Below are 21,840 nucleotides of genomic sequence, written 5' to 3'. Positions count from 1 at the left end.
TCGGGTATTTTTGCACGAATCAGATGTCCATCAGATTCCCTTCTCGTGGCTAAGAGGCCGTCTCGGCGGCGCAACGAATGAGAACGCGGGAGAACGAAGGCCAAACCGTCGCCCGCACCGCCGACGCCACCTGAACTCAGGGCATTCGCTGCGAGAGGCGAGTTGTCCCTGGCGTTCTGGCAGTGCGGTGGAGCGCAGCGGCGGAAAGGAGGAGGCTCGAGCGGGTCAGCGCCTGGATATCGTTCCGACGCTCGGAAAACACAGCATGAAGGCGGTCAAGACGAACTACGCGGTGGTGGAGGCGGAGCCCAACGACGGCGGGGAGGACATGAACTTCGACGAGCTCTTCCACAACGGCGACACCCCCACAAAGGCAGCGGCGGAGACGCAAGATACGCTGAAGGGCGCGCGCGCGCCCGAGGGGTCGCAGGCGAGGCGCTCGCTGCTGGGCCCGAGCAGGGACGTCCACGCGGAGAGCGTCCAGAAGACCGCGACGCAGCTGCACGCGGCGGCGGGGAAGCCCCCGAGGACACCGACGCGCGACGCGGACCTCGTGCGCACGACGAGCGGCTTCGACGCGCCGAAACCGGCGGAGAATCCCGGGTCAGGGGCGCCGAGCGCGTCGGACGTGTGGGCGAAAATCGCCAGCGGCGGCGACGCGCCCGGAGATTCCCCCTCGCGAGGACCGAACACCAGCCCGGCGCCTCCCGCCGGGTCGCAGGCGCCGGCGTCGGCGCTCACCAAGTCCCTGCTCACGTCGAGCCTCACCTCGGAGCAGGGAGGCGGGTCGCTTCGACGCATCGACTCCGGTCTGCTGCTCAACACCACGAGGGTCGACCCGAGCAAGCCGACTGCGGCGAGGAAGAGGCTCACGCCGGATGATTTCGAGATGCTCTGCCTCGTGGGACAGGGCGCGTTCGGCAAGGTGTTCCAGGTGCGCAAGAAGGACACCGGATCGGTGTACGCCATGAAGGTGATGAAGAAGGAGATCATCATCGAGCGAGAGCAGACGGACTACATGAAGGCGGAGCGCGACATCCTCACCGTGATCCACCACCCGTTCATAGTCACGCTACGATACTCGTTCCAGACGACGCAGAAGCTCTACCTCATCATGGACTTCGTGAACGGCGGGCACCTGTTCTTCTGGCTGTACCGCCAGGGTCTGTTCGACACCGCGCTCACCAGGTTTTACATCGCGGAGATTTGCTGCGCCATTGGACACTTGCACTCGCTGAACATCATGCACCGCGACCTGAAGCCCGAGAACATCCTGCTCGACAACGAGGGACACGTGAAGCTCACGGACTTTGGCCTCGCGAAGATCCAGGACCCAAACTCGGAGAAGCGCACGAACTCGCTGGTGGGGTCCATCGATTACATGGCGCCGGAGATTTTGGAGGCGAAGGGACACGGGAAGACGGCAGACTGGTGGAGCGTGGGCGTTCTGATGTACGAGATGTTGACCGGTCAGCTGCCGTTTCGGGGAAAGAACAAGCCCGCGGTGCAGAAGGCGATCTGCTCGGCTAAGCTCAAGATCCCGAGCTTTTTGCCGGGCGAGTGCGTGACCTTGATCAAGGCGCTGCTGGACAGGCAGCAGGACAGGCGCATCGGCTCTGGGCCCAACGGCACGGAGAACGTCAAGAACCACAAATTTTTCAACGGGGTCAACTGGTCCAAGGTTGAGGTCAGGGACGTTACCCCGCCGTTCAGGCCTACCGTCGACGGAGAGATGTGTACCGCGTGTTTCGACGACATGTGGACGAACAAGCCCGCCGTGGACAGCGCCAGTGGGACGCCGGGGTCCAACGAGAACGACGCCTTCCTCGGCTTTTCGTTCACGTCGCCGTCGCTGATGGTGGACGCGGAAGCCGCTCTGGCTGCGGCGGAGATTGTCGCGAGAAAACGCGAGGAGATGGACAGGATCATCGCCGAAGACGAGGAGAGCGAGGAAGACGATGATGACGACGTGACGCTGGGTAGGATCGACGAGAACGGGGGCATGGGCGGGAGCTTCAGCGAGGAGGAGCTCGGATCGCCGGTGAAACAGTTGGTCAATGGGGTCACGGAAAAGGCGGGAACTCTCTCGCTGAAGAGCGGGCTCAACGCCGCTGCGCCCGCGTTTGTGCCGCCGTCCGCGAGAAGATGAACGGAGAGGGAGGAAGATGTTATTACATCGAAAGGGGAGCCGCGGTCGTCGATGCGACGATTGGAACCCCTAGCAGCATAAGAAGCAAGCGAGGCAATATCAAAAGGCATAGTTGCCGCAGCTCGTTAACCTCGAATGGCATCTCCGCCACCCATGCCGTTGTCCCGGTCCGAAGCCGCCGCCTCTGCCTCCCACCGCTCCAGCGAACCGTCGTTTGCGATCGTTTCGAACAGCTCCAGCGCCTTATCCAACGATCCGTCCGCGTCCCAGAGCGCCTCGCTCAGCCGAACGTGAGCCTCCTCGCTCTCGCACCGCAGCAGCCTCTCCATCCTCGGCAGGTCCGCGCCCGACGCCTGCTCCGCGGCGGCGACGATCCCGAGCCTCGTTTGTAGCAGCGGGTGCTCCGACGCCATCGCCCCGTAGGTGTCCTCCGGGAGCGGTCGGTACCTGCAGAAGAACCCGAAGTGCCACGGCATAAACTCGAGATAACGCCCGCGTCCCATCTCATCCGTGAAAAAGTGCTCCTTAAAGTAGGAGCACAGACGCAGGTACACCTCCACGCGCTCCTCGGGCGTGGGCGCCCACTCCACACCCTCGGCGACCTCCTTGAAGATCCACGGCTTGATGAGCGCGCCTCGGCCCGTCATCGCGGCGTGCGCCCCGGACCTCGCCAGCCTGTCGCGGTGTTCGTAGTGGGTCAGGATGTCCCCGTTGCCAACCACCGGTATCCCCCTCTCGCGCTGGATCTCCCCGATGAGGTCCCAGTTCGCGGCGCGCGTGTACCTCTGCTCTTTGGTGCGCCCGTGGATGATCACCGCGGCGGCGCCCGCGTTTTCCACCGCCTCGGCGAGCTGACGCGCCGGCGCCTCCGACCCGCCCGCGCCGAGCCGGATCTTCACCGTCAGCGGCAACCTCGTCCCGTCCGCGATGCCCCGCACGAGCCGCTCCAGCTTCTTGGGTTTCTTCAACAGCGCCGCGCCGAGGCCGCGCTTCCACGTCTCGTGGATGGGGCACCCGCAGTTGAGGTCGATGAAGTCCGCGCCGGCATCCGCGGCGAGCGCGGCGGCGTTGACGCCCTCGACGATTTGATTCGTCGCGAGTTGCACGCCGAAGAGCTTCTCCGACGGGTGCCTGCGCAGCCTCGCCTTCTCCACCGGGTTCCGCCTGAGCAAAAACCTGGCGAACACCATCTCGGACACCGTGACGTTGCATCCGAAGTCCACGCAGAGCCGGCGGAAGGGCAGGTTGCCCCCCTTGGTCAGGGGGGCGAGCAGGAGCTCGTTGGCGATGGAGGCGCGGAAGGACGCGAGCTGCTCCTCGGTGACGAGTCGCCGCGTCGGGGAGTCCTCGAGGCCGGTCGGGACGTCGGAATACGAGCGCCTGCCGTCGACGTGCGGGGGCTTTGGCGTCGGGGGCGCGTCCGCCGCGGTCGCGGTCGAAGAAGCGGCGGTGGCATCCTCGCCGGGAGCGACCGAGCCGTCGGCGGTGGCGCGGTGGCGAGTCTGCGCCGGAGCCGCCGCCAGGCGCGCGCGACGAGCGCCGGAGCCGCCGCGGTAGGAAATACCCGCGCGCAGGGCGCGCGCGGGCAGCCGCAGGGGGGCCACGAGCGCCATGACGGTGCGCGGGAAGGGTTTGGTTATAAAGTGACTTTTCCGCCACGTCAGTTTATCATATCCACTCCAGATGGACTCGCTTCCTCACAGAAGTCCGACGCACGAACGTGCGTAGAGGCGATCCTCACGCGGTCTCGTTCGATCCAAGCATCGTTCAACACCCAACGTTCGCAGCCTCGACCCCGCGACGAGCATGTCCGCCTCGCTCGCCTCCTCCGTCGCGCCTCCCCGCGTGGTGCACGTCGCGGGTCGAGAGCCGACCCGACGTCATCGTCGCGCCACCGTGACGCGCGTTCTCGCGTCCCGAGACGCCGCCGACGAGGCATCCATGCCCCGTCGCACCGCGCTGGCGATTGGACTCGCCTCGCTCGCGTCGACCGCGACGCTGAACGTCGTCGCGACGCCCCCCGCGTTCGCGGGCGAGGCGGACGACGCGATCGGCACTCGCGAATGGGACTTCAAGACGTACAAACTCATCGCGCCGGACGTGTACGACGAGGTTAACGTTCCGCTGGCCAATCCCGCGAACGGCGTGGCGTCCCCCACGGTGCTCCTCCTCAAGGACACCAGGCCCACGCAGGCTGGCAACACCATCCAGCTGTCCAAGCAGCAGGTTCCCGAGGGGGGCATCACGTCGGTGCGAGACATCGGCTCCGCCCAGGAAACCGCGGAGAGGCTGGTGGCCGCCGAGGAGCAGCGCAAGGCGAGCAACCCGTTCAACAAGGTGACGCCCGAGAAGAAGGTGAGGGACGCGTACGAGCGCGTCGGCCCGGGCGGCTTGGTCTACTACACCGCCGAGTACACCAAGACTGTCATCGGCGTCGAGAGGGTCATCGTCACCGTCCTCGTCGTCGCGGACGGGACGCTCTACACCCTCACCGCGGAGGAGGACAAGGGTAGGTTCGAGTCCGAGATGGGCGAGGCGCTCAGGGCGTGCGCCAGGTCGTTCGTGGTGGTCGCCCAGAGCGCGCCCGCGCCGGAGCCGAAGGCTGCCGAGAAGGAGAAGGCCGCCAAGAAGAGGGGACGCAACTGAAATAACATTTACGGCAAATACTTCGTTGAAACCTGACCATGAACGATGTGTCAATGTCCGGAAGTATTTTCCATTTTCCCCAATCACGCGTGTTCCGTGACTGCTCCACTGTGCATCAAGTTTTAAAATCAACTGGCGACGAACGGTTTCCGCCCCTAAACAACCGATAGCCGCGAGCGCGCCGCCAGTTGACGGAGGGTCACGTCGTCCGGGTGAAAAGACAGCCCGGCGGGACCACCAGGATCTGGCGCACCGCGCGGTCGACGTCGACCTATCCCTCGCCGCCCGCGGGACCCGCCACTCCGGCCCGAAGAGGCGCGGGTCGAATCAGGCGGGCGATCCCCCGTCCCCCTCGCAACGGACGGATATGTCCCACGGCCTGCACGTCAACGTCAAGGGTGACGCGCGGGTGCCCCTGATGGACGTCTCCGGTGCGTTCACGACCGATCCCGTTCATCCCTCACGCCGACGAACCCAACCCGAGGCCCCATCCCGCGCACCCGCGCCGACTCTCGGGGGCCCGTCCCCGGGCGACGCCCAGCTGTCGCCTCCCGATTTTGCGTTTCGTTTTCCTCGGCAACGACCGGCCGGCGCGCTGACCGCGGCCCCTTCCCCGTCGACGCGCCCAGGCAACGAGATGAACAACGTCAACAGGTTTCCGTCGTCCAAGCTCAAGCTCGATGAGTTCTTCCTCAACTGGCTCTCGTCCCCGGAGTCGCAGAAGCTGGTGCGCCCCGACCCGCGCTTCAAACGAGATCCGACAGAAACGACACCCGCCCGCTGCGTGGACCCAAAATAAAACCAACCCCGCCGCGCTCCTGACCTCCTCCTGACCTCCTCCTGACCTCCTGACCTCCTCTTCCCCGCCCGTCCCCCGCCCCCAGGTTCTCAACCTCCTGGACGACGCCAAAGCCGGCCGCCCCCTACAGGCGCCGACGCTCCCGCAGACCCCCACGTCCGCGTCGCCGCTCTCGCCGTCGTCCACCAACGCGCTCTTCTCCGCGGCGCCGTCGCTGGCGACGCCCCCGCTGTCGCCGCAGAAGGGCGCGCACACGCCCCCGGGTCCCGGCTCGCCCATCTCCCCCGCCAGGTTCAGGTCCCAAGGGGGCGTTCAAGGCGGGAAGGAGGGCCAGGGCCTGGGCCAGGGGGTGCACAAGGTGCACAAAAGAGCCGCCGACGTCATACCCCGGTTCTATTTCGGCGGCGAACAGCTCGCGTACTCTGACGAGCAGAGCGCGGTGAAGCTGGCGGAGGCTGCGCTGCTCTTCAACGGCGGCGAACTCGACGCGGAGGGGATGGTGCAGGTGACCCGCGAGGTGTGCGAGCTGCCGGGGTACTTTGCGCCCTTGCTGATGCATCGCGTCAACGGGACGGAACCGATAGCGGAGGACCCGACGGGCGCCGACGCGTCCGCGGCGCCCGGCGCGCTCACCGCGCCGGCGCGACAGCCGGCGCCGGTGACGTGGACAAAGTTCACCGAGTACTGGAACGGCACGCTGCGCAAGTACACCGAGCCCAACGCGAGGGTGTTTGAGGTGCTCAGGGGCGACAAGAAGAGCGGGGACGCAAACGGCTCGGGGCTGAACATCCCGCACCTGACGCACCAGGATTTCCGGAGCGTGCTGCGGTGCGTGCTGGACACGCACCCCGGTTTGGAGTTTCTCAAGGATTCGCCCGAGTTTCAGGACCGGTACCTGGAGACTGTCACCTACAGGATATTCTACCAGGTGAACGTGGCTTGGAACGGGCGGATGACCCTGCGGGAGATGCGCAGGTCCAACTTGCTGGAGGCGATGACGCACGTGGACGAGGAGGAGGACATCAACAAGGTGTTAAAGTACTTCTCCTACGAGCACTTTTACGTCATCTACTGCAAGTTCTGGGAGCTGGACACCGACCACGACTTCCTCATCGACAAGGAGGACCTCCTGCGATACGGTAATCACGCGCTCACGTACAGGGCCGTCGACAGGGTGTTCTCGCAGGCCCCGCGGCGGTTCGTCAGCGGCGTCGACGGCAAGATGGGGTACGAGGACTTTTGCTGGTTCGTCCTGTCCGAGGAGGACAAGGGCAACCCGCTGGCGCTCGAGTACTGGATGCGGTGCGTTGACCTGGACGGCGACGGGATCCTGAGTCCCAGCGAATGCTCGTTCTTCTACGAGGAGCAGCTGCAGCGGATGGAGTGCCTGAGTCAGGAGCCCGTGCTGTTCGAGGATATCCTCTGCCAGATGTCGGACATGCTCCACCCGGAGGTTCCCGGCAGGATCACGCTCAGGGACCTTCGCCGCTGCAAGCTGGCGGGTAACTTTTTCAACGTGCTCTTCAACCTGAACAAGTTCATCGCGTTTGAGACCAGGGACCCGTTCCTGATTCGGCAGGAACGGGAGGAGCCGCACCTGACGGAATGGGACAGGTTCGCCAGGCAGGAGTACATACGGCTCAGCATGGAGGAGGAGGAGGGGATGCAGGATGGGAACTGGGACGGCGACGGCATGGACCCTTCGCCGTTTTGAGTCGCGAGAGTTGGGAGTCGCGGGTCGGGCGGTCGACTCTTCGCATCGAGTTTGTACGAGCAGTAGGAACGCTTAGCTAATTGGCTACGGGATTGTCAGAACACGGGTGAGGCGCCGTGTCTCAACTGCGCCGTGTGTCGAGTCACTTGGGCCGCAACGCGTACATGCGAACGCCGAAGAGCTCCTTTGGGAAATCCTTCTGCAGCCGGTGCTTCGCCACCTCCCACCCCAGCTGATCCTCGAACAGGTGCATGAAGTACTTGTGCGATCTGGTCAAACTGCTGTCGTCAGTGTCTAGGACGAACCCATCCTTGGCGTTGTTCTCCTTCATGAATACCATCCCCCCCGGCTTGAGCCCCTCGGCGCATCGCCTGAAGAATGCGACAAAGTCCTCGTCGGTGAGGTGCCCCACGCACCACTGGATCCACACCGCGTCGTACCGCCCGGGCTCCGGCGTGAAGCTCTCCAGGGGCTCGGCGAAGAAGTTGACGCACCTGTGGCCGTCGGGTCGCTTGGATTCACCGCCCAACGTCTCCTCCGCCTTGCCGATGAAGTGTGCCACGGGCTCCACCAGGTCGCACTCGTCGAAGTGGTCGATGAGGAAGCTGCCGGTGACCCGCCCGATGCCCGCGCCGCAGTCCAGCGAAACCAACTTCTGCCCGTCGTCCCTCGCCTCCTCCAGGTGCTCACCCATGACGTCCTCGAGGAACTCCGAGTTCTCCCGCGCGTCCAACGAGCTGACGTGCCCGTACCCTCCGAGCACGCCGTCGTCGGTCGCATCGACGCCGTCCCAGTACTGGATGCCCTTCTTGTACCACAAGGGCTTACCGGCCTTGTCCTTAGCTCCGGCCTTGACCGCCTTCCAGAACGTCACGTTCGTCCCGATGGGGTTCCCCTTGTCATCCGTTCCCCTGAACACCGGCGGCATCGTGTCGCGTGCCTTGACGATTTTGAACGCCGCCGAACTTCTCGGACGTTGTGAAAAAGCCAAAATATTCCTTCTCCCCGACGCGTCTGCCGCGCCACAGTCGCGGACGCGGGGTCGGGATGAGCGGGATCTGGCGGTCCCGCGGCCGACGCCGAAGTAAAGGGCCGGCGGCGCCATGGCGCCGCCACCTACCCCAGCTCATCGTCGCTTCGCTCGTCACCGCGATAATCGGCGCGACGCTGCAGCTGCAGAAGCTCGCGTCGCTGGACAGCGCGGGGCGTCAGTACGCGCGGGAATCGTACGCCGACAAGAGCGCGTTCCTCGTCCCGTTCGCGCTGTCCAAGGCGGTGTGTAACCTTCTCGTGGGCGGGCTCGCGGACAGATTCGGGCGGAAGCGCGTCGCCGTCGCGGGGTTCGGCGTGGGCATCCTCGCGCCAATCATCGTGCTCGGAGCCCCGACGCGTGGCGAGCGCGGTTGGTCCGCGGTGGTCTTCTCCTCGCTCTTCCTCGGCGCCAACCAGGGCCTCACGTGGACCGCGATGATCCTCACCACGATGGACCTGTGCGGACCCGCCGCGAGGGGCTTCGCGTCGGGGCTCTCCGAGACGATCGGATACACCGCCATCGCCGTCTTCGCCAACGTGTACGGTTCCATCGAACGCGACGCCGTCACGTGCGCGTGGTCCAACGGGAGCGGACCGGCGCCGGGTTCCGAGTGCCTCGCGAGGAGCGGCGGCAAGTGCGCGAGTTCCGACGACTGGAAATCGCAGTGCCTCGGCGAGTGCGTGTGCGAGGGGTACACGCGCGAGCCGTTTCACGCGCAAATCGCGCTCTTGCTCGTCGGTTTAGCCGCCTGCGCGTTTGTCCTGAGGGAGAGCCTGTTCGTCGCCGAGCGCGAGCGCGTGGGCGGCGGCGGTGGGGGTGGCGACGCGGGAACCAAGGGCTTGATGAGCGGGATCGCGATGTCGGACCTGCGCGGGGTGCGCCGGGGGACGCCCCTGTTCGACGACGACGACGACGAAAGAATCGGGGCGGGGCGAAAGAAGCGAACCGACGGCGCCGGGGGCGGGGGCGGATCCGACGACCTCGACGGGTACGCGGCGGATACCAACGCGGCGGAGGACGGGCGCGACGACCGCGTTGACGACGTTCCCACGGACCGCGCGACGCTGACGGGGGAGGAGAGCGCGTGGGCCGGGTTCGTGCGGACGAGCTTCGCGAACAAGAGTCTCGCCGTCGTGTGCCTCGCGGGTTTCTGCGCCAATTTCGAAACCGGGCTGGCGTGGGGTCTCATGGCGACGTGGGCGCGGGACGCCATGGGGCTGGGCGGGCGCGAGCGGGACTTCTTCACCGCGTGCTACTCGTTCGTCAAGGGCCTGTCGCAGCTGCTGGCGGGGATCATGTCCGACAGGATCGGGAGGAAGGCGCCGATGTGTCTCGGCTTGCTCGGCGGCGCGGCCGCGCTGCTCGTCGCCGCCGTCGGCGCGGGATGGCGCGGCCGCGTCTCCGTCGGCGTCGGCGTATCACCCGACGAGCTCAAACAGCTCCAGTTCGGGTACCTCGTCCTCTCCGGCGTCCTCCTGGGGTTCTTCACCGGTCTCATGTACCCCGTGCTCGCCGCCGCCGCCGCGGACCATTCGCCTCGGAGCGGCTTCGCGGCGTCGGTCGGGACGGTTCGGTTCTGGCGCGACGTGGGATACGCGATGGGCTTACCCGTGGCGGCGCTAGCGGACGCGTCGTCGACGGAGACGGCGCTCGTGTTCGTCGCGTGCCTGATGCTGGTCGCGGGCGCGGCGGTGTTCTTTGGGTACGTCGAGGCTTCGTTTGGCGGTGAAAGATTCGGGGCTTCGTTTGGGGGCACTTACGGGGTTCGAACTCGCGAGCCGGCGTACTCGCGGGTGGACGAGGCGGTGACGACGGGGACGAACGCGGTGGACGATCGCACCGGGAGGCCGGGTAGCCCGGCGGGGGGGTTCGAGTCGGGGGATCGGCACTCGGTTGCGCGGCGGACGAGCGCGAACTACTCGGGAACGTGAGGTTTAGTCTCTTCGCGCGAGAAACCAGAGACGAGAGAGAGAGAGAGAGAGGGTGGAGGGTGATAGATTCCTAGGTGATGAACCCATCTATTTCTAACGGACTACTGATAAGATTAAGTCTCGCGGGACGATCCTTCGTTCGACACGTCACACGCCCTCCGGGAAGACGTGCGCGCCGTCCTCGCCCAGCGGCATTGGCAGCACCTGCGTCACCACGGACATTGGCAGGGGCTCGGCGGCGAACACGTGCGAGCATCCGTCGTTGAGGTGGTGGATGACCACTCCGCCGTCGGTGGGGGGCTTTTTGCCCTCTGGTTCATCGGGGACCCACGTCACGGCGCGATCCCAGCTCCCGGGAACCATCCTCAGGAGCAGGCAGTCGCCGCGATCGCTGAAGAACAGGCGAGCCACCTTCTTAACCATATCCCCGTTACTGCTGTGGATGAACCCGTCAGCCTTGTCTAGGTCCGATCCCGTCATGACACCCGCCGCCTTCCACGCCGCCAGATCATCCGGCGTCACGATCTTCCAGATGGTCTCCATCCCCGGAGGAGCTGTCGACGTGGCCATCCCTTCCGCGCGACGACTTTTGTGAGTCGGCATCTGCAGCCGGATCTGAATAATTTACGGCGAACGCGTGAAGCCGCCGTCACTTCCCCGGGGCGACCGACGCGTCACCAACACACGATGGTGCTCCTGGTCCTTTACGTCAAGGCTGAGCTCGAGAACGTGGCGAGCATCACGTTCCCGAGGAACCTCCAGTGGTGCTTCGACGTGAAGGACGCTCAGAGCGACGAGACGAAGGAGGGTGTTTTCCTATGCGCCGAGGACGTCGCGGAGGTGGACGGCAGCAAGGGCGACGCGAACTTCGCCATGCGGTTCCCCGACTGCAAGAAGCAGTGCACGATCACCTTCGACGAGGTGAAGAAGCTGTGCCGGGACACCATCACCGCGGAGGACAGCGGCGAGTTCGTGCCCATCATGGGGTTCGACTGCCGAGGGCTGGAGATCACCAAGTGGCAGCCCACCGACGGATACGTCGTGAAGTCCACGGGGGGAACCGTGTGGGAGGACGTGGACCTCGGCGCCGACCCGGACGGGTGGTACGAGTACTGCGACAAGTGCGGCGAGTCCGTGAGCATCCAGGAGCTCACCTTCGAGTTCAGGACGCACAAGGCCAAATAGGACGAGCCCGCGGTTGACTTTTAGCTAAAACTTTGATGGAATCAACACGGGCGAGTGATCCTCGACGACTAAGTGCGCTCCTCCTAATCGGTTCGCTATCGGGACCCCCGCGAGCCTCATCCCGTGAAGAACCGCACGAACCTTCCTATCTTGTACAGCATATACCACCCGAGGAAGATCGCCAGGCAGAAGCACACCAGGTACGTCATGTGCCAGCTCTTGCTCTGCTTGAACGCCTTGTCCAGCTTCTTCTTCGTCTCCTTCATCATCGCCCCCGCGTTCGCCATCGTCTCCTCGAGCTGATCTATCAGCTTGCCCCTGATCGAAGTCTCCTCGCGGATCGCCCCGGTCATCTGCTTCAGCATCGACACCTTGCCGTGCAGCTTGTCCACCTCGTCGTCCACGTCAAAGTCCGGAGGCATCTGGAGCTGGACGTCCCCGGCGGAGGTGGACGTCGCCCCGCCCACGCCGAACGACCCGGGCCTCGCCGTGAGGCCGCCCTGGCTGTACGCGCCCCTGTAACTGCTCATTCTCCCCGCGCGCCCCGGATCCACGCCTTCGCCGGTGGCGACGCCCTCCTCCGCGCTTTTCGTTGTGAGCGCGGAAAATTCGTCTCCTCGAACGGGTCGAAAGGCTCCCCGCAATTCTTCCGCAATTCCGCGATCATCCTCCCCACAACCTCCCCCCACAACCTTCACAACCTTGCGGAGTCGATCGAGTTGAAGCGCACCATGGGGGACATCTCCGAAGCCTTCAAGGTCAAGCTGGCCGGCCTGAACGCCTCGTCCCAGTCCATCGAGACCCTGAGCCACTGGTGCGTGTTCCATCGCAAGAAGGCCAAGGATTTGGTGAAGGTTTGGGAGCGGGAGCTCCAGGGGGCGGCGGGAAAGCGCAAGCTCGTCTTCCTGTACCTCGCCAACGACGTGATCCAGAACTCCCGCAAGAAGGGTCGAGAATGGGTCGACGCGCTTTGGCCCATCATGGGCTGGGCCATGAAGCACACCCTGCGGAACTCCTCGGACGAGAAGACGATGCGGCAGTGCGAGAAGCTGGTGAATGTCTGGCAGGATCGCAAGATCTTCGGGAGCAGGTCCCTCTCCGGGTGGCTTGACCCGGGAGGAGCGGGCGACGACGGCGCGAACGGCCAGGCCGCGGACGTCGCCGCCAAAGCCGCCGCCAAGGCCGAGCCCGCGCAGGGCCGCAACCGCGACGTCCCTGCATTCGCCAGACGAAGGGAGGAACGCCTCGACGCCGTCCCATCGGCGCTCACGGGGAAACGCGCCGCGCTGGCCAAGGCGCTCGAGGCCGTGGAGGCCGCCTCCGCCGCGCTGGAGAAGGCCAACGCGACGTGCGAACACGACCTCGTGGACGCATACATCGCCGACGACGTCGTGGACAATTGCCCCGCGGGGGAGGAGGAGCGGTGCAAGATTCGGCTGCAGGCGGCGGAGAGCGCGCTCGCCGCCAAACGAGCCGCCCTGGAGGAGAGCGCCAAAGCCAACGCGGAGGCGGCGCGGCTGGCGAAGGAGGTGCACGAGGAGTGCGAGTCGTCAGCGACGGCGGAGGCTGCAGAGCTGGACGAGTCCGCCACCGTCGCGGTCAAGGTGGCGACGCTGAGGATGAAGGCAACGCGGGCGGCGGCGAAGGCGATGGCGGCGGCGGCGGCGTCGGAGGGCGCCGGGTCGAAGAACCCCAAGGCTGTCGCCCCCGCGGCCGCGGCTGAACCCGCGCCCGAACCCGCGGAGGAGACGGAGGACGAGCCGTACGTGCCCGAGGGTGGGGGCGGGGACGACGAGGAGTACGTCCCGATGGACGCGGCGGGCGGCGGAGGGGGCGACGTGGAGGCGCTTCTTGCGACGCTGCGGGAGGCGGCGAAGGACCCCGAGGTGTTTCACGAGATGCTGGCGGCGCTTCCCCCGGAGCAGCGCGCCGCGATCGAGGCGCACATGGCCGATCAGTGACGTTCGTTTCTTCGAATAGTTCAATTCTTCTTCTTCTTCGTGACCTTTTGCCCCTCGAAACGCCGCGCCTGCCGCCCGCCGTTCACCCGCCTGTGCTCCACCACCCCGAGCCACTCCATCTCGCGCCTGAACTGCCGCGCGAACGCCGCGCACCCGCTCCACCTCCACGCCCTCTCCCGAAGCGACGACGAGAGCCCCAGCGGCGCGGCGACGAGCACCAAAAAAACCAAGAGCTTCGCCGCCGAGTTCACGAGCGCGTCCGCGACTTCGTAGGCGGCGTCGTGCTCCCCGCCCGCGACGCGCATCTCCTCCACCCTCTGAAGCTCCTTCAGCCCCTTCGCCGCGGCGCCGTCGAGCGTCGTGGCGAGCAGGCCCTTGAGCAGGGCCCTCGCCACCGCGGCGTCCGCGGGGTCGCCGGATCTGTCACCGTCCCCGCCGATCGACCCGTCCCCGCCATCCTCGCACCGTCCCCGCCGCTCGACCAAGCCCCCCGCGTACCGCGCAATGAGCACCTCGGCCGCCCGCAGCGCTCCCTCGTTCGCACCCGCCCTACCCGCGCGGCGGAACGCGTCCACGATGGAGTCGTCGCACCGCCGCGTGGCTCCCGGGGGCGAGCACGCGACGGCGTCGGCGGCGAGCATCATCGTCGCGCCCGCCGCCGGCGTCCTCGCCGCGTCCGGGTGCGAAGCCGCCAGGGCGAGGATCTCGGCGGCGGCGGCCGCGGCTGATATCGATGCATCGATCCTAGCGTCGGCGTCGGCGTCGGGCGGGAGAGAGGACGTTATCTCGTCCGCGCAGTCGCCCGCCGAGAGGCAGCATCCCAGCGCGAGCAACTCGGGGAGTTTGAGCGATGACGGATCGGGGACTGCGACCGCGTAGCCGTCCGCGCTCCCCGGCGTGCTCGCCCGCCTCGCCAGCTCGCGCACGTTGTCGAGGAACCGCGTCAACTTCTCGTCCTCGCCCAGCGCCCGCAGCACGGCCGTGCGGCAGAACGAGCGCGCGTCGTCGCAGGCGGCGGATCCGATGTCCGCGAGTCCCCTCGGGACGCCGACGAGGTCGATCCGCGTCTGAGCAGGCGCGGTCTCCGACGCCGCGGCTCGTGCCGAGAGCGACAGTAGAACCGCGACGACGAGCGGGCCGAACCGTATCCGCGTCATTCGCGCGACGACGAGACCCTCCCCGAAGCCCGGCGAAGAGTGGAGAATGCCGCGCATCGTTTTCACGGAACTTCTCCGGAACGTGTCCGATAGATCCGAAGCTGCGGCAGCTGCGAAGGACTCCGATCGCATCGCCGAGCCGGATCCCGCCCGTCGCTTTCCCGCCCGAGTGTGTCATAGGAGATCAGATCCGCTTGAACGGCACCCTTCCATTTTCTGGTTTGGTAATCGTCGGTGAACCGCGGTTTGATAGCGAAAATTGCGATCCGGCTCTCAGCAAATGACGAACGCGTTCCCGGATCTGACGAAGCACGAAAAGCGCGCGCGAAACCCGCGAGAAAACCCACGTCAACACGCGCCGCACGGGACACGCGACGCGGTACCGTTCGACCGGACGCGCGAATTGAGCACGGAGGTACCCCACTCGAACGTTCGCGCGCGAAATTCGACTCCGCGTGACGCTGAAAGACTCGACCGCGCCAGCTTCCGGTGAACCGAAAAGCAACGAGGGACGCCACGTATTGAGAAAATGACAATCACTCGGGACCCCGCCTCCGTCGAGTTGGAGGAGGACGTGTCTACGGACGAGGATCTTTCGCACGGGTGAGCGATCGTTTCGCGTGCTTTCATGTCGTCGGCATCCGCAGGGCGCCGTTTCGACGCCTGATCCCTCCTTCATTCGCTCGAATTCGCGCATCTTCGGCGCCGCGTTCGTTCGGGGAAACGGAGAACCGTTATCTACCTTCGGGTCCGTCGTCTGCCGCCATTGGCTGACTCCACTTTCCCAATTTCAAAACGCAGGAGCAAGAAGGAGCTCGGCGCGGCGCACAAGAAATCGCCCGGCGGCATGCGACGGGTGGACTCCCTGGAGCTCCACAGGCTTCGGCTCCCCGAGATCGTGCGCAAGACGAAGAGGCCAGGGCCCAGCTCGCTGGGCAAACGCAAGGCAACCGCTCAGAGGAACAACACCATGACAGCGAGCCTCCTGTCGTTCATGGGGCTGGGAGGGGGCACGAGCGCGGTGGTGAAAGCCTGACGAACCCTACGCGACTGCGAACGATCGTCGCACGATGTATAGCGCACGCAACAGCTGTATTGATTGTACCATCGGTGGAAACCAGCAGACAACATTGTTTGACCTCGCCAGCCCAAGCCGAGGCAGAGATGCACGATGTATACGTGGAGATTTTTGAAAGAATCCAACTACTTAGAGATAACAAATCGAATCTGCGCTAATAGCAACGGCCTTCCCCGCGTCCCGCCGCCGTACTCGTACACCCTCCTCGCTCAGACACTCAGTCGCTCTCCGTCCACCAGTGGCTCACGCCCGAGCCGAACCGTGAAAAAAACCCCTCCGCTCAGATGTCAACCTCGCCGGAGATGTTCAAAAACTTAGCGGCGGTGTTCACGTCCTTGTCGCCGCGACCGGAGCAGTTGATGACCACCTTCTGGCCCTTCTTGAGGGTGGGCATGAGCTTCTCGAGGTAGGCGAACGCGTGGGACGTCTCGAGCGCGGGGATGATGCCCTCGGTGCGGGAGATGCGGACAAAGGCGTCGAGAGCCTCCTGGTCCGTCACGGCGTGGTACTCGGCGCGGCCGAAGTCTTTAAGGAAGGAGTGCTCGGGGCCGATGCCGGGGTAGTCGAGGCCCGCGGAGATGGAGTGGGGCTCGATGATCTGGCCCTCCTCGTCCTGGATGAGGTAAGAGAAGGAGCCGTGGAGGACGCCGGGCTTGCCGAGGGTGAGCGTCGCGGCGTGCTTCTGCCCGGGGCCCATGCCCTCACCCGCAGCCTCGATGCCGATCAGCCTCACGTCCTCATCGTCGACGAACTCGTGGAACAGGCCCATGGCGTTGGAGCCGCCGCCCACGCACGCCATGAGGATGTCGGGCTTGCCGCCCCACTTCTCCATCGCCTGCGCTCGAGTCTCCCGGCCGATGCACGCGTGGAAGTCGCGAACCATCATGGGGTACGGGTGGGGACCCGCGACGGAGCCGAGAATGTAGTGGGTAGTCTCCACGTTGGTCACCCAGTCGCGGATGGCCTCGGAGGTTGCATCCTTGAGGGTGGAGGTGCCGGAGCGCACGGGGTTCACGGTGGCGCCGAGGAGGCGCATGCGGAAGACGTTGAGCTTCTGCCTCTCCATGTCCGCGGCGCCCATGTAGATGATGCACTCGAGGCCGAAGCGCGCGCACACGGTGGCGGTCGCGACGCCGTGCTGACCCGCGCCGGTCTCGGCGATGATGCGCTTCTTGCCCATCTTCTTGGCAAGGAGCGCCTGGCCCACCGCGTTGTTGATCTTGTGCGCGCCGGTGTGGTTGAGATCCTCGCGCTTGAGGTAGATGTCCGCGGTGCCATAGTGCTCGGTGAGGCGCTCGGCGAAGTACAAGGGGTTGGCGCGGCCGACGTAGTCCTTGAGGATGCTCTCGAGCTCGGCCTGGGGTGGTGAGGAGGGCGGGGAGAAGCGGGTCAGTGAATCAACTCGTCGGGGATTATATCCAGTCATTTCGGGGGGGCCCGATCGGCGGCGACATCACGCGCGTGCGCCGCTCGTCGCGCGCGCGTCGACGAGAGATCCCGCGTTCATTTGGGGCTGAAAATGTCGCACGGGTCGTGTTCGTACCTGGAACTCCTTGTCGCTCGCGAGCGCGGCGTACTCGCGCTCGAGATCGAGGAGCGCGGGGATGAGCGTCTCGGGGACGTACTTGCCCCCGTACGCGCCGTATCGGCCGGTGGGGTCGGGGCGCTGGACCTCCTTGATGGAGGGCTTGGGGGGATCCGTGATGACGGCGCGAACGATGGTGTTGCGGCGCGCGATGGACACGGCGGAGCGGCGGGCCTGCTGCGCGCGCGCGCCGCGGACGGCGACGCGCGAGGACAGGGCCTGGGGAGCGGTCGCGGCGGAGGCCATGGTTGCTACCGGGGGGAGTTGCTCGCTCGTTGACGACGAGTGCTCGACTCGGTTTCCGACACGCTAGGTGTGCGGAGGGGCGGGATCGAAGATCTCGCGGGGACGATGCGCGTGCACCGAACGATGCGCTCGCAAGTTGTGTCGACGTCGACGGCGGGGTTGGGGTGTCGACGTCGATTGGCTCGAGGAAAAAAAAAGCTTGATCCGGCTCTCGACCAATCAGAAGTCCGCATCTCTCGCACAGGCGGGCAGTCTGAATTTTTGTCTTTTTTGTAGTCGGCGGGTGTTTGGTCGGCGCGCGGGTTTACGAGGGAAAAATGCTGATCTGTTGGTCGCAGAAGTGCCTGCACGGGGAAGATGTCTTCCGAGGAGGCCGCCGCCGAGACCAAGCCCGAGGCTGAGACCAAGCCCACCGAAGACGTGAAGACTTCGGAGGACGTGGACAAGGCCGCGGAGGCGCTCGAGAAGGTCGGCGTCGCCGGTGAGTCGCGCCCCGATCCCGCACTTTTTCTTTTCCCCTTGGATTTGTTGCGATTGTCGTTCGATTGCCTGCACCCCCGTTCAGTCTCCGTCCCCGTTCCTCCCCGAAGCTGACCGAAACCCTCCCATCGACCCGTAGAGAATGAGGATGTCGAGAAGCCCGACGTGCCCGACACCGCCCTCGGCAAGTCCGAAGTGCTCGTGGAGCAGGAGGAGACCGTGGTTGAGAAGAAAGTTGTGGACGACACCCCTTACGCCTCGGCCAAGTCCTTCGAGGAGCTCGGCCTGAGCGCCGAGCTGCTGCAGGGCCTGTACAGCGAGATGAAGTTCGAGCGGCCGTCGAAGATCCAGGGAGAGACCCTTCCGATGATCCTCCAGCCCCCGCATCGCAACCTCATCGCGCAGGCGCACAACGGATCGGGCAAGACCACCTGCTTCACGCTGGGGATGCTGTCGCGCGTGGACGTGTCCAACCCCGCGCCGCAGGCGCTGTGCATATGCCCCACCCGCGAGCTGGCCATCCAGAACGTCATGGTCATGGAGAAGATGGGCAAATACGCCAAGATCACCATCGCGTACACCGCGGACGCCAGGTGGGTGGGCGCGAGCAGGAGGGAGAAGATTGTGGACCAGGTGGTGATCGGGACGCCGGGCAAGATGCTGGGGTGGATGCGGGAGAAGCAGCTGGACTGCAAGGGCGTCAAGATCTTGGTCTTCGACGAGGCGGATCAGATGATGGACACGGACGGGCACAGGGTGGACTCGCTCAAGATCATGAAGCACCTCAAGAGCAGCACCAAGCAGATGCCGCAGGTTCTGCTCTTCTCCGCGACGTTCAACGAGCGCGTCAAGGACTTCAGCACCAAGGTGGTGCCAAACGCGAACCAGATCTTCCTCCCGGCGCACGAACTGTCCCTGGATGTGATCAAGCAGCACAGGGTGTACGTCAACAGCACCGAGGCGAAGGAGATCTTGCTCAAGGAGAAGATCTTCCCGTGCTGCGACAAAATCGGCCAGACCATCATCTTCGTGCGAACGCGCGAGGGGTGCAAGCGCCTGATGCGCACCATGAACGAGGCCGGGTACAAGTGCACCGCGATCGAGGGCGGCATGGAGCACAGCGAGCGCGACCGCGTCGTGAAGGAGTTCCGCGACGGCCTCACCAAGATTCTCATCTCCACCGACGTCCTCTCCCGCGGCTTGGACGTCTCCACCGTGACGCTCGTCATCAACTACGACATGCCCGTGGAGCACAGCAACCCGCGGGCGCCCAACTACGAGACCTATCTCCACCGCATCGGTAGGTCCGGCAGGTTCGGCAAGAAGGGCGCCGCGTTCAACCTCCTGTTGGGACCGGACGAGCGGGCCGTCATGGACAAGATCGCGGAGCACTTCGACCACCCGGTGCCCGAGGTGGAGTTCAACGACGACGACGCTTTCGAGCACGTCCTGGAGGAGGCCGGCCTCATGAGCAAGGAGGAGTAAATACGCTTAAGGGATTAGGTTCAGCCGCCGAAAAACATTTAATAAAACATTCATCATCGTACACGGCGCGGAGCACGCCGAGGGTTCCTTCAAATTTATCTACTTGGGCTACTGATCTAGAGGCGGCTCTTCCGTCCTCGGGCCCGTCACGCCGCCTTCTTCGCCGGCTCGACAGTCTTTATCGCCGTGCGCGCCAGTTCCTCGTCCGATACCTTCATCCACAGCGCCCGTCTCACCCTCGGTCCGAGCCATCGCCAGGTGAACCACTCCTTGCGCACCCACTTCAGGTATCCGCGCTGGTGCGCCATGCCCACGAGGAACGGCAGGAGCGCGTGAAGCGGGATGCAGCACGGACCGAGACAGATAACCACCATGACGTTACCGGGGCTCTCGACGACGTGTGCGGCTGAGCTTCCTCCTCGATGCGCAGAACGACGCGACGTGGTCTGGGCCGCTGCGTGGTCAGAGGGAATAATTTCTTCGCCCACTGTCCGAAAAAGCGCTTACAAGCGCTGCGCTCCAACGACGGTCTATTTTCTTGAGTCATTTGTGCGAGAGGGGATCTCGCGTCAGGTGGTGGTTACTTCGGACTGCTTCGGGCCGCGCGTCAAATCTCTCGTCGCCAGCCATGGCGGAGCGGCTCGAGGGCCAATTCGGCCCGGAGGGCGCGAGCCTGCTTCGGTCCAGGCTCGAGCCCCAGGAGGCTCGAACCATGACCGTGACAAAGCAGGCGTCGGCGCCGGTCTACCTGTTTCTCGTCGGCGCGGTGCGTGCCGGTCCCGCGGATGAGAAAAATCTTTCGGAGATGTCCATCGACCCGCGCCCTCCCGCTTTGGCATCCCGTCCCGCGTCGTACTCGCCGCTGAACGAACCCTCGAACCCCGAATCATTCCCGCAGATTCTCTTCTTCAGCGCGTGCGTCGCCGGCCTGGTCGTCGGCGCGCGGCCCGAGTTCTGGACAGTCGAGCGCGACGTCGTCCCGAACGGGATGGGAGCCGCGCTCGGCGGGGACGTCGACGACGTGCTCGCGTTTGACGATAAGTGGTTCCCCCAGGGCAAGACCGCGGACGAGGTCAAGATCGACCACGCCAGTATCGGCGCGGAGAATCGCAAACAGGAGGATTTCGAGCCCCAGAGCGGGTTCGAGCGGTGGAGGGGCGCGCCCTACTGGCAGCACTACACCGAGATGCCCGTCGAGTACAACCTTCCCAGGGCTCGGATGCAGGCGAAGGACCTGGTGGTGGCGACGCACACGACGGATAAGGACGCGTCGAAGCTGTTCATGGCGTCCATTCATAAGCACGGGCTCGCGGCGTCGGTGTCCGGGGTCGGAACCTGGTGGCACTCGCACGAGGACAAGGAGATTGGCCTGAAGGCGTCGCTCCTGCGCTTGCCCGCGGATGAGGATCCGCTGGTGATCCTCGCCGACTCCGACGACAGCATGTTCACGTGCGACGCGGAGGAGATGCTGTCGCGGTTCGAGGAACTCGACGCCGACATCGTCGTCGGCACGGAGACGAGGTGTTGGCCGCCCGAGGCTTCGCACTGTGGGGACGGGTACAAGCACCTCGAGGAGGGCGTGCGAGCGGGGATGGAGGTGCGCTCCGAGCTCGGGCGCGTCGAGAGCTCGGGTGACGCGACACACGAGACCAAACCAACCACCAGGATCTGGGGCGACGCGGGAGCCATCGTGGGACGCAGGAGCGCGCTCGTCAAGCTCCTGAGGGAGTTCGAGTCCTTCCTAGAGATCAACCCCAAGTACAAGGCGGATCAAGGGACGGGCGCGCGGTGGGGCGCGTTTTACAAGTCGTGCAAGCCCTTCGGCGTGGACACCAAGGCGTGGAGGGAGGCGGTGAGCGCCAGGCCGCCGCGCGCGTGGATCGGGTACGACGACCAGATGTGCCTCAACAGGTACCTCATCGAGCGATCCAAGGCTAAGGACGTCCGCGTGAAACTGGACCGCGACGGCACGCTCGTGCACGCCGTCGGAGGGACGTCGAGTCAATCGTACGCGACGGACCCGAAGACGGGACGGCCGTTCTGGAAGGCGACGAGCAAGTCGCCGTGCGTGTGGCACTTCAACACGCCCGCGGCGGCGGAGGAGATGCGGCCCATGATCAAGGAGTACCCAGACGCGTTCGTGTGAGTGATGAGAGACTCGGTTCGGCTCGTTTGAAGAAGACGGTTGTGGAAACCGCCGGGCTGGGGGAGTCGGAGATGGCCCCGTCCTTTCCCCGGGATGCGGGATGCGTTGTGTACACGTAGCAGCCCGCGGCGCGATTCTTGTAAAATGACGAGCTTCGCGCGAGTCGGGGTCAACCGCGCCACCGTCTCTGCACGCCGACGAGAATGTGTTGGTTTTGGATTTTTCTGAAATTTCTCACTCGCGCC

General features: G+C 65.2%; 16 protein-coding genes across 16 annotated transcripts; 9 read left to right on the top strand and 7 right to left on the bottom strand.

The window, feature by feature from the left end:
• Positions 1–265: 265 nt before the first annotated feature.
• Positions 266–2,268, top strand: MICPUN_56023 (hypothetical protein; the record flags this gene model as incomplete). Its single annotated transcript, XM_002500080.1, has 1 exon — positions 266–2,268. The coding sequence occupies one exon, from the start codon at positions 266–268 to the stop codon at positions 2,147–2,149; it is 1,884 nt and encodes a 627-aa protein (XP_002500126.1). The 3' UTR covers positions 2,150–2,268.
• A 6-nt stretch (positions 2,269–2,274) lies between these two features.
• MICPUN_56024 (dihydrouridine synthase-like family protein) lies at positions 2,275–3,762 on the bottom strand (the record flags this gene model as incomplete). The annotated part of the gene is made up of 1 exon (XM_002499597.1): positions 2,275–3,762. One exon carries the CDS (start codon positions 3,760–3,762, stop codon positions 2,275–2,277), a length of 1,488 nt encoding a protein of 495 aa, XP_002499643.1.
• A 193-nt stretch (positions 3,763–3,955) lies between these two features.
• On the top strand, positions 3,956–4,795 carry MICPUN_98875 (predicted protein; the record flags this gene model as incomplete). The annotated part of the gene is made up of 1 exon (XM_002500079.1): positions 3,956–4,795. The coding sequence occupies one exon, from the start codon at positions 3,956–3,958 to the stop codon at positions 4,793–4,795; it is 840 nt and encodes a 279-aa protein (XP_002500125.1).
• A 637-nt stretch (positions 4,796–5,432) lies between these two features.
• On the top strand, positions 5,433–7,308 carry MICPUN_78796 (predicted protein; the record flags this gene model as incomplete). Its single annotated transcript, XM_002500078.1, has 2 exons — positions 5,433–5,522; positions 5,680–7,308. 2 exons carry the CDS (start codon positions 5,433–5,435, stop codon positions 7,306–7,308), a joined length of 1,719 nt encoding a protein of 572 aa, XP_002500124.1.
• Positions 7,309–7,450: 142 nt separating this feature from the next.
• On the bottom strand, positions 7,451–8,236 carry MICPUN_78394 (predicted protein; the record flags this gene model as incomplete). The annotated part of the gene is made up of 1 exon (XM_002499596.1): positions 7,451–8,236. The coding sequence occupies one exon, from the start codon at positions 8,234–8,236 to the stop codon at positions 7,451–7,453; it is 786 nt and encodes a 261-aa protein (XP_002499642.1).
• Positions 8,237–8,355: 119 nt separating this feature from the next.
• On the top strand, positions 8,356–10,272 carry MICPUN_56028 (major facilitator superfamily; the record flags this gene model as incomplete). The annotated part of the gene is made up of 1 exon (XM_002500077.1): positions 8,356–10,272. One exon carries the CDS (start codon positions 8,356–8,358, stop codon positions 10,270–10,272), a length of 1,917 nt encoding a protein of 638 aa, XP_002500123.1.
• Positions 10,273–10,419: 147 nt separating this feature from the next.
• On the bottom strand, positions 10,420–10,842 carry MICPUN_56029 (predicted protein; the record flags this gene model as incomplete). Its single annotated transcript, XM_002499595.1, has 1 exon — positions 10,420–10,842. The coding sequence occupies one exon, from the start codon at positions 10,840–10,842 to the stop codon at positions 10,420–10,422; it is 423 nt and encodes a 140-aa protein (XP_002499641.1).
• A 117-nt stretch (positions 10,843–10,959) lies between these two features.
• MICPUN_78542 (predicted protein) lies at positions 10,960–11,457 on the top strand (the record flags this gene model as incomplete). Its single annotated transcript, XM_002500076.1, has 1 exon — positions 10,960–11,457. The coding sequence occupies one exon, from the start codon at positions 10,960–10,962 to the stop codon at positions 11,455–11,457; it is 498 nt and encodes a 165-aa protein (XP_002500122.1).
• Positions 11,458–11,479: 22 nt separating this feature from the next.
• On the bottom strand, positions 11,480–12,035 carry MICPUN_107718 (predicted protein). The gene has a single exon (XM_002499594.1). The coding sequence runs from the start codon at positions 11,985–11,987 to the stop codon at positions 11,574–11,576; it is 414 nt and encodes a 137-aa protein (XP_002499640.1). The 5' UTR covers positions 11,988–12,035; the 3' UTR covers positions 11,480–11,573.
• Positions 12,036–12,188: 153 nt separating this feature from the next.
• Positions 12,189–13,418, top strand: MICPUN_113342 (hypothetical protein; the record flags this gene model as incomplete). The annotated part of the gene is made up of 1 exon (XM_002500075.1): positions 12,189–13,418. One exon carries the CDS (start codon positions 12,189–12,191, stop codon positions 13,416–13,418), a length of 1,230 nt encoding a protein of 409 aa, XP_002500121.1.
• A 20-nt stretch (positions 13,419–13,438) lies between these two features.
• On the bottom strand, positions 13,439–14,707 carry CUPC22 (hypothetical protein; the record flags this gene model as incomplete). The annotated part of the gene is made up of 1 exon (XM_002499593.1): positions 13,439–14,707. One exon carries the CDS (start codon positions 14,705–14,707, stop codon positions 13,439–13,441), a length of 1,269 nt encoding a protein of 422 aa, XP_002499639.1.
• Positions 14,708–14,902: 195 nt separating this feature from the next.
• On the top strand, positions 14,903–15,796 carry MICPUN_54059 (predicted protein). The gene is made up of 2 exons (XM_002500074.1): positions 14,903–15,178; positions 15,377–15,796. Exons 1-2 carry the CDS (start codon positions 15,105–15,107, stop codon positions 15,609–15,611), a joined length of 309 nt encoding a protein of 102 aa, XP_002500120.1. The 5' UTR covers positions 14,903–15,104; the 3' UTR covers positions 15,612–15,796.
• Positions 15,768–17,484, bottom strand: MICPUN_93438 (predicted protein; the record flags this gene model as incomplete). The annotated part of the gene is made up of 2 exons (XM_002499592.1): positions 15,768–17,010; positions 17,197–17,484. The coding sequence occupies 2 exons, from the start codon at positions 17,482–17,484 to the stop codon at positions 15,934–15,936; spliced, it is 1,365 nt and encodes a 454-aa protein (XP_002499638.1). The 3' UTR covers positions 15,768–15,933.
• Positions 17,485–17,841: 357 nt separating this feature from the next.
• MICPUN_56036 (predicted protein) lies at positions 17,842–19,509 on the top strand (the record flags this gene model as incomplete). Its single annotated transcript, XM_002500073.1, has 2 exons — positions 17,842–17,965; positions 18,104–19,509. 2 exons carry the CDS (start codon positions 17,842–17,844, stop codon positions 19,447–19,449), a joined length of 1,470 nt encoding a protein of 489 aa, XP_002500119.1. The 3' UTR covers positions 19,450–19,509.
• Positions 19,510–19,595: 86 nt separating this feature from the next.
• On the bottom strand, positions 19,596–19,823 carry MICPUN_56037 (predicted protein; the record flags this gene model as incomplete). The annotated part of the gene is made up of 1 exon (XM_002499591.1): positions 19,596–19,823. The coding sequence occupies one exon, from the start codon at positions 19,821–19,823 to the stop codon at positions 19,596–19,598; it is 228 nt and encodes a 75-aa protein (XP_002499637.1).
• A 254-nt stretch (positions 19,824–20,077) lies between these two features.
• Positions 20,078–21,757, top strand: MICPUN_56038 (predicted protein; the record flags this gene model as incomplete). The annotated part of the gene is made up of 1 exon (XM_002500072.1): positions 20,078–21,757. One exon carries the CDS (start codon positions 20,078–20,080, stop codon positions 21,593–21,595), a length of 1,518 nt encoding a protein of 505 aa, XP_002500118.1. The 3' UTR covers positions 21,596–21,757.
• Positions 21,758–21,840: the final 83 nt, after the last annotated feature.

This window comes from Micromonas commoda, chromosome 2 (assembly GCF_000090985.2).
Source record: "Micromonas commoda chromosome 2, complete sequence".
Lineage (NCBI taxonomy): Eukaryota > Viridiplantae > Chlorophyta > Mamiellophyceae > Mamiellales > Mamiellaceae > Micromonas > Micromonas commoda.
This window is presented reverse-complemented; position numbering and strand designations above follow the sequence as displayed.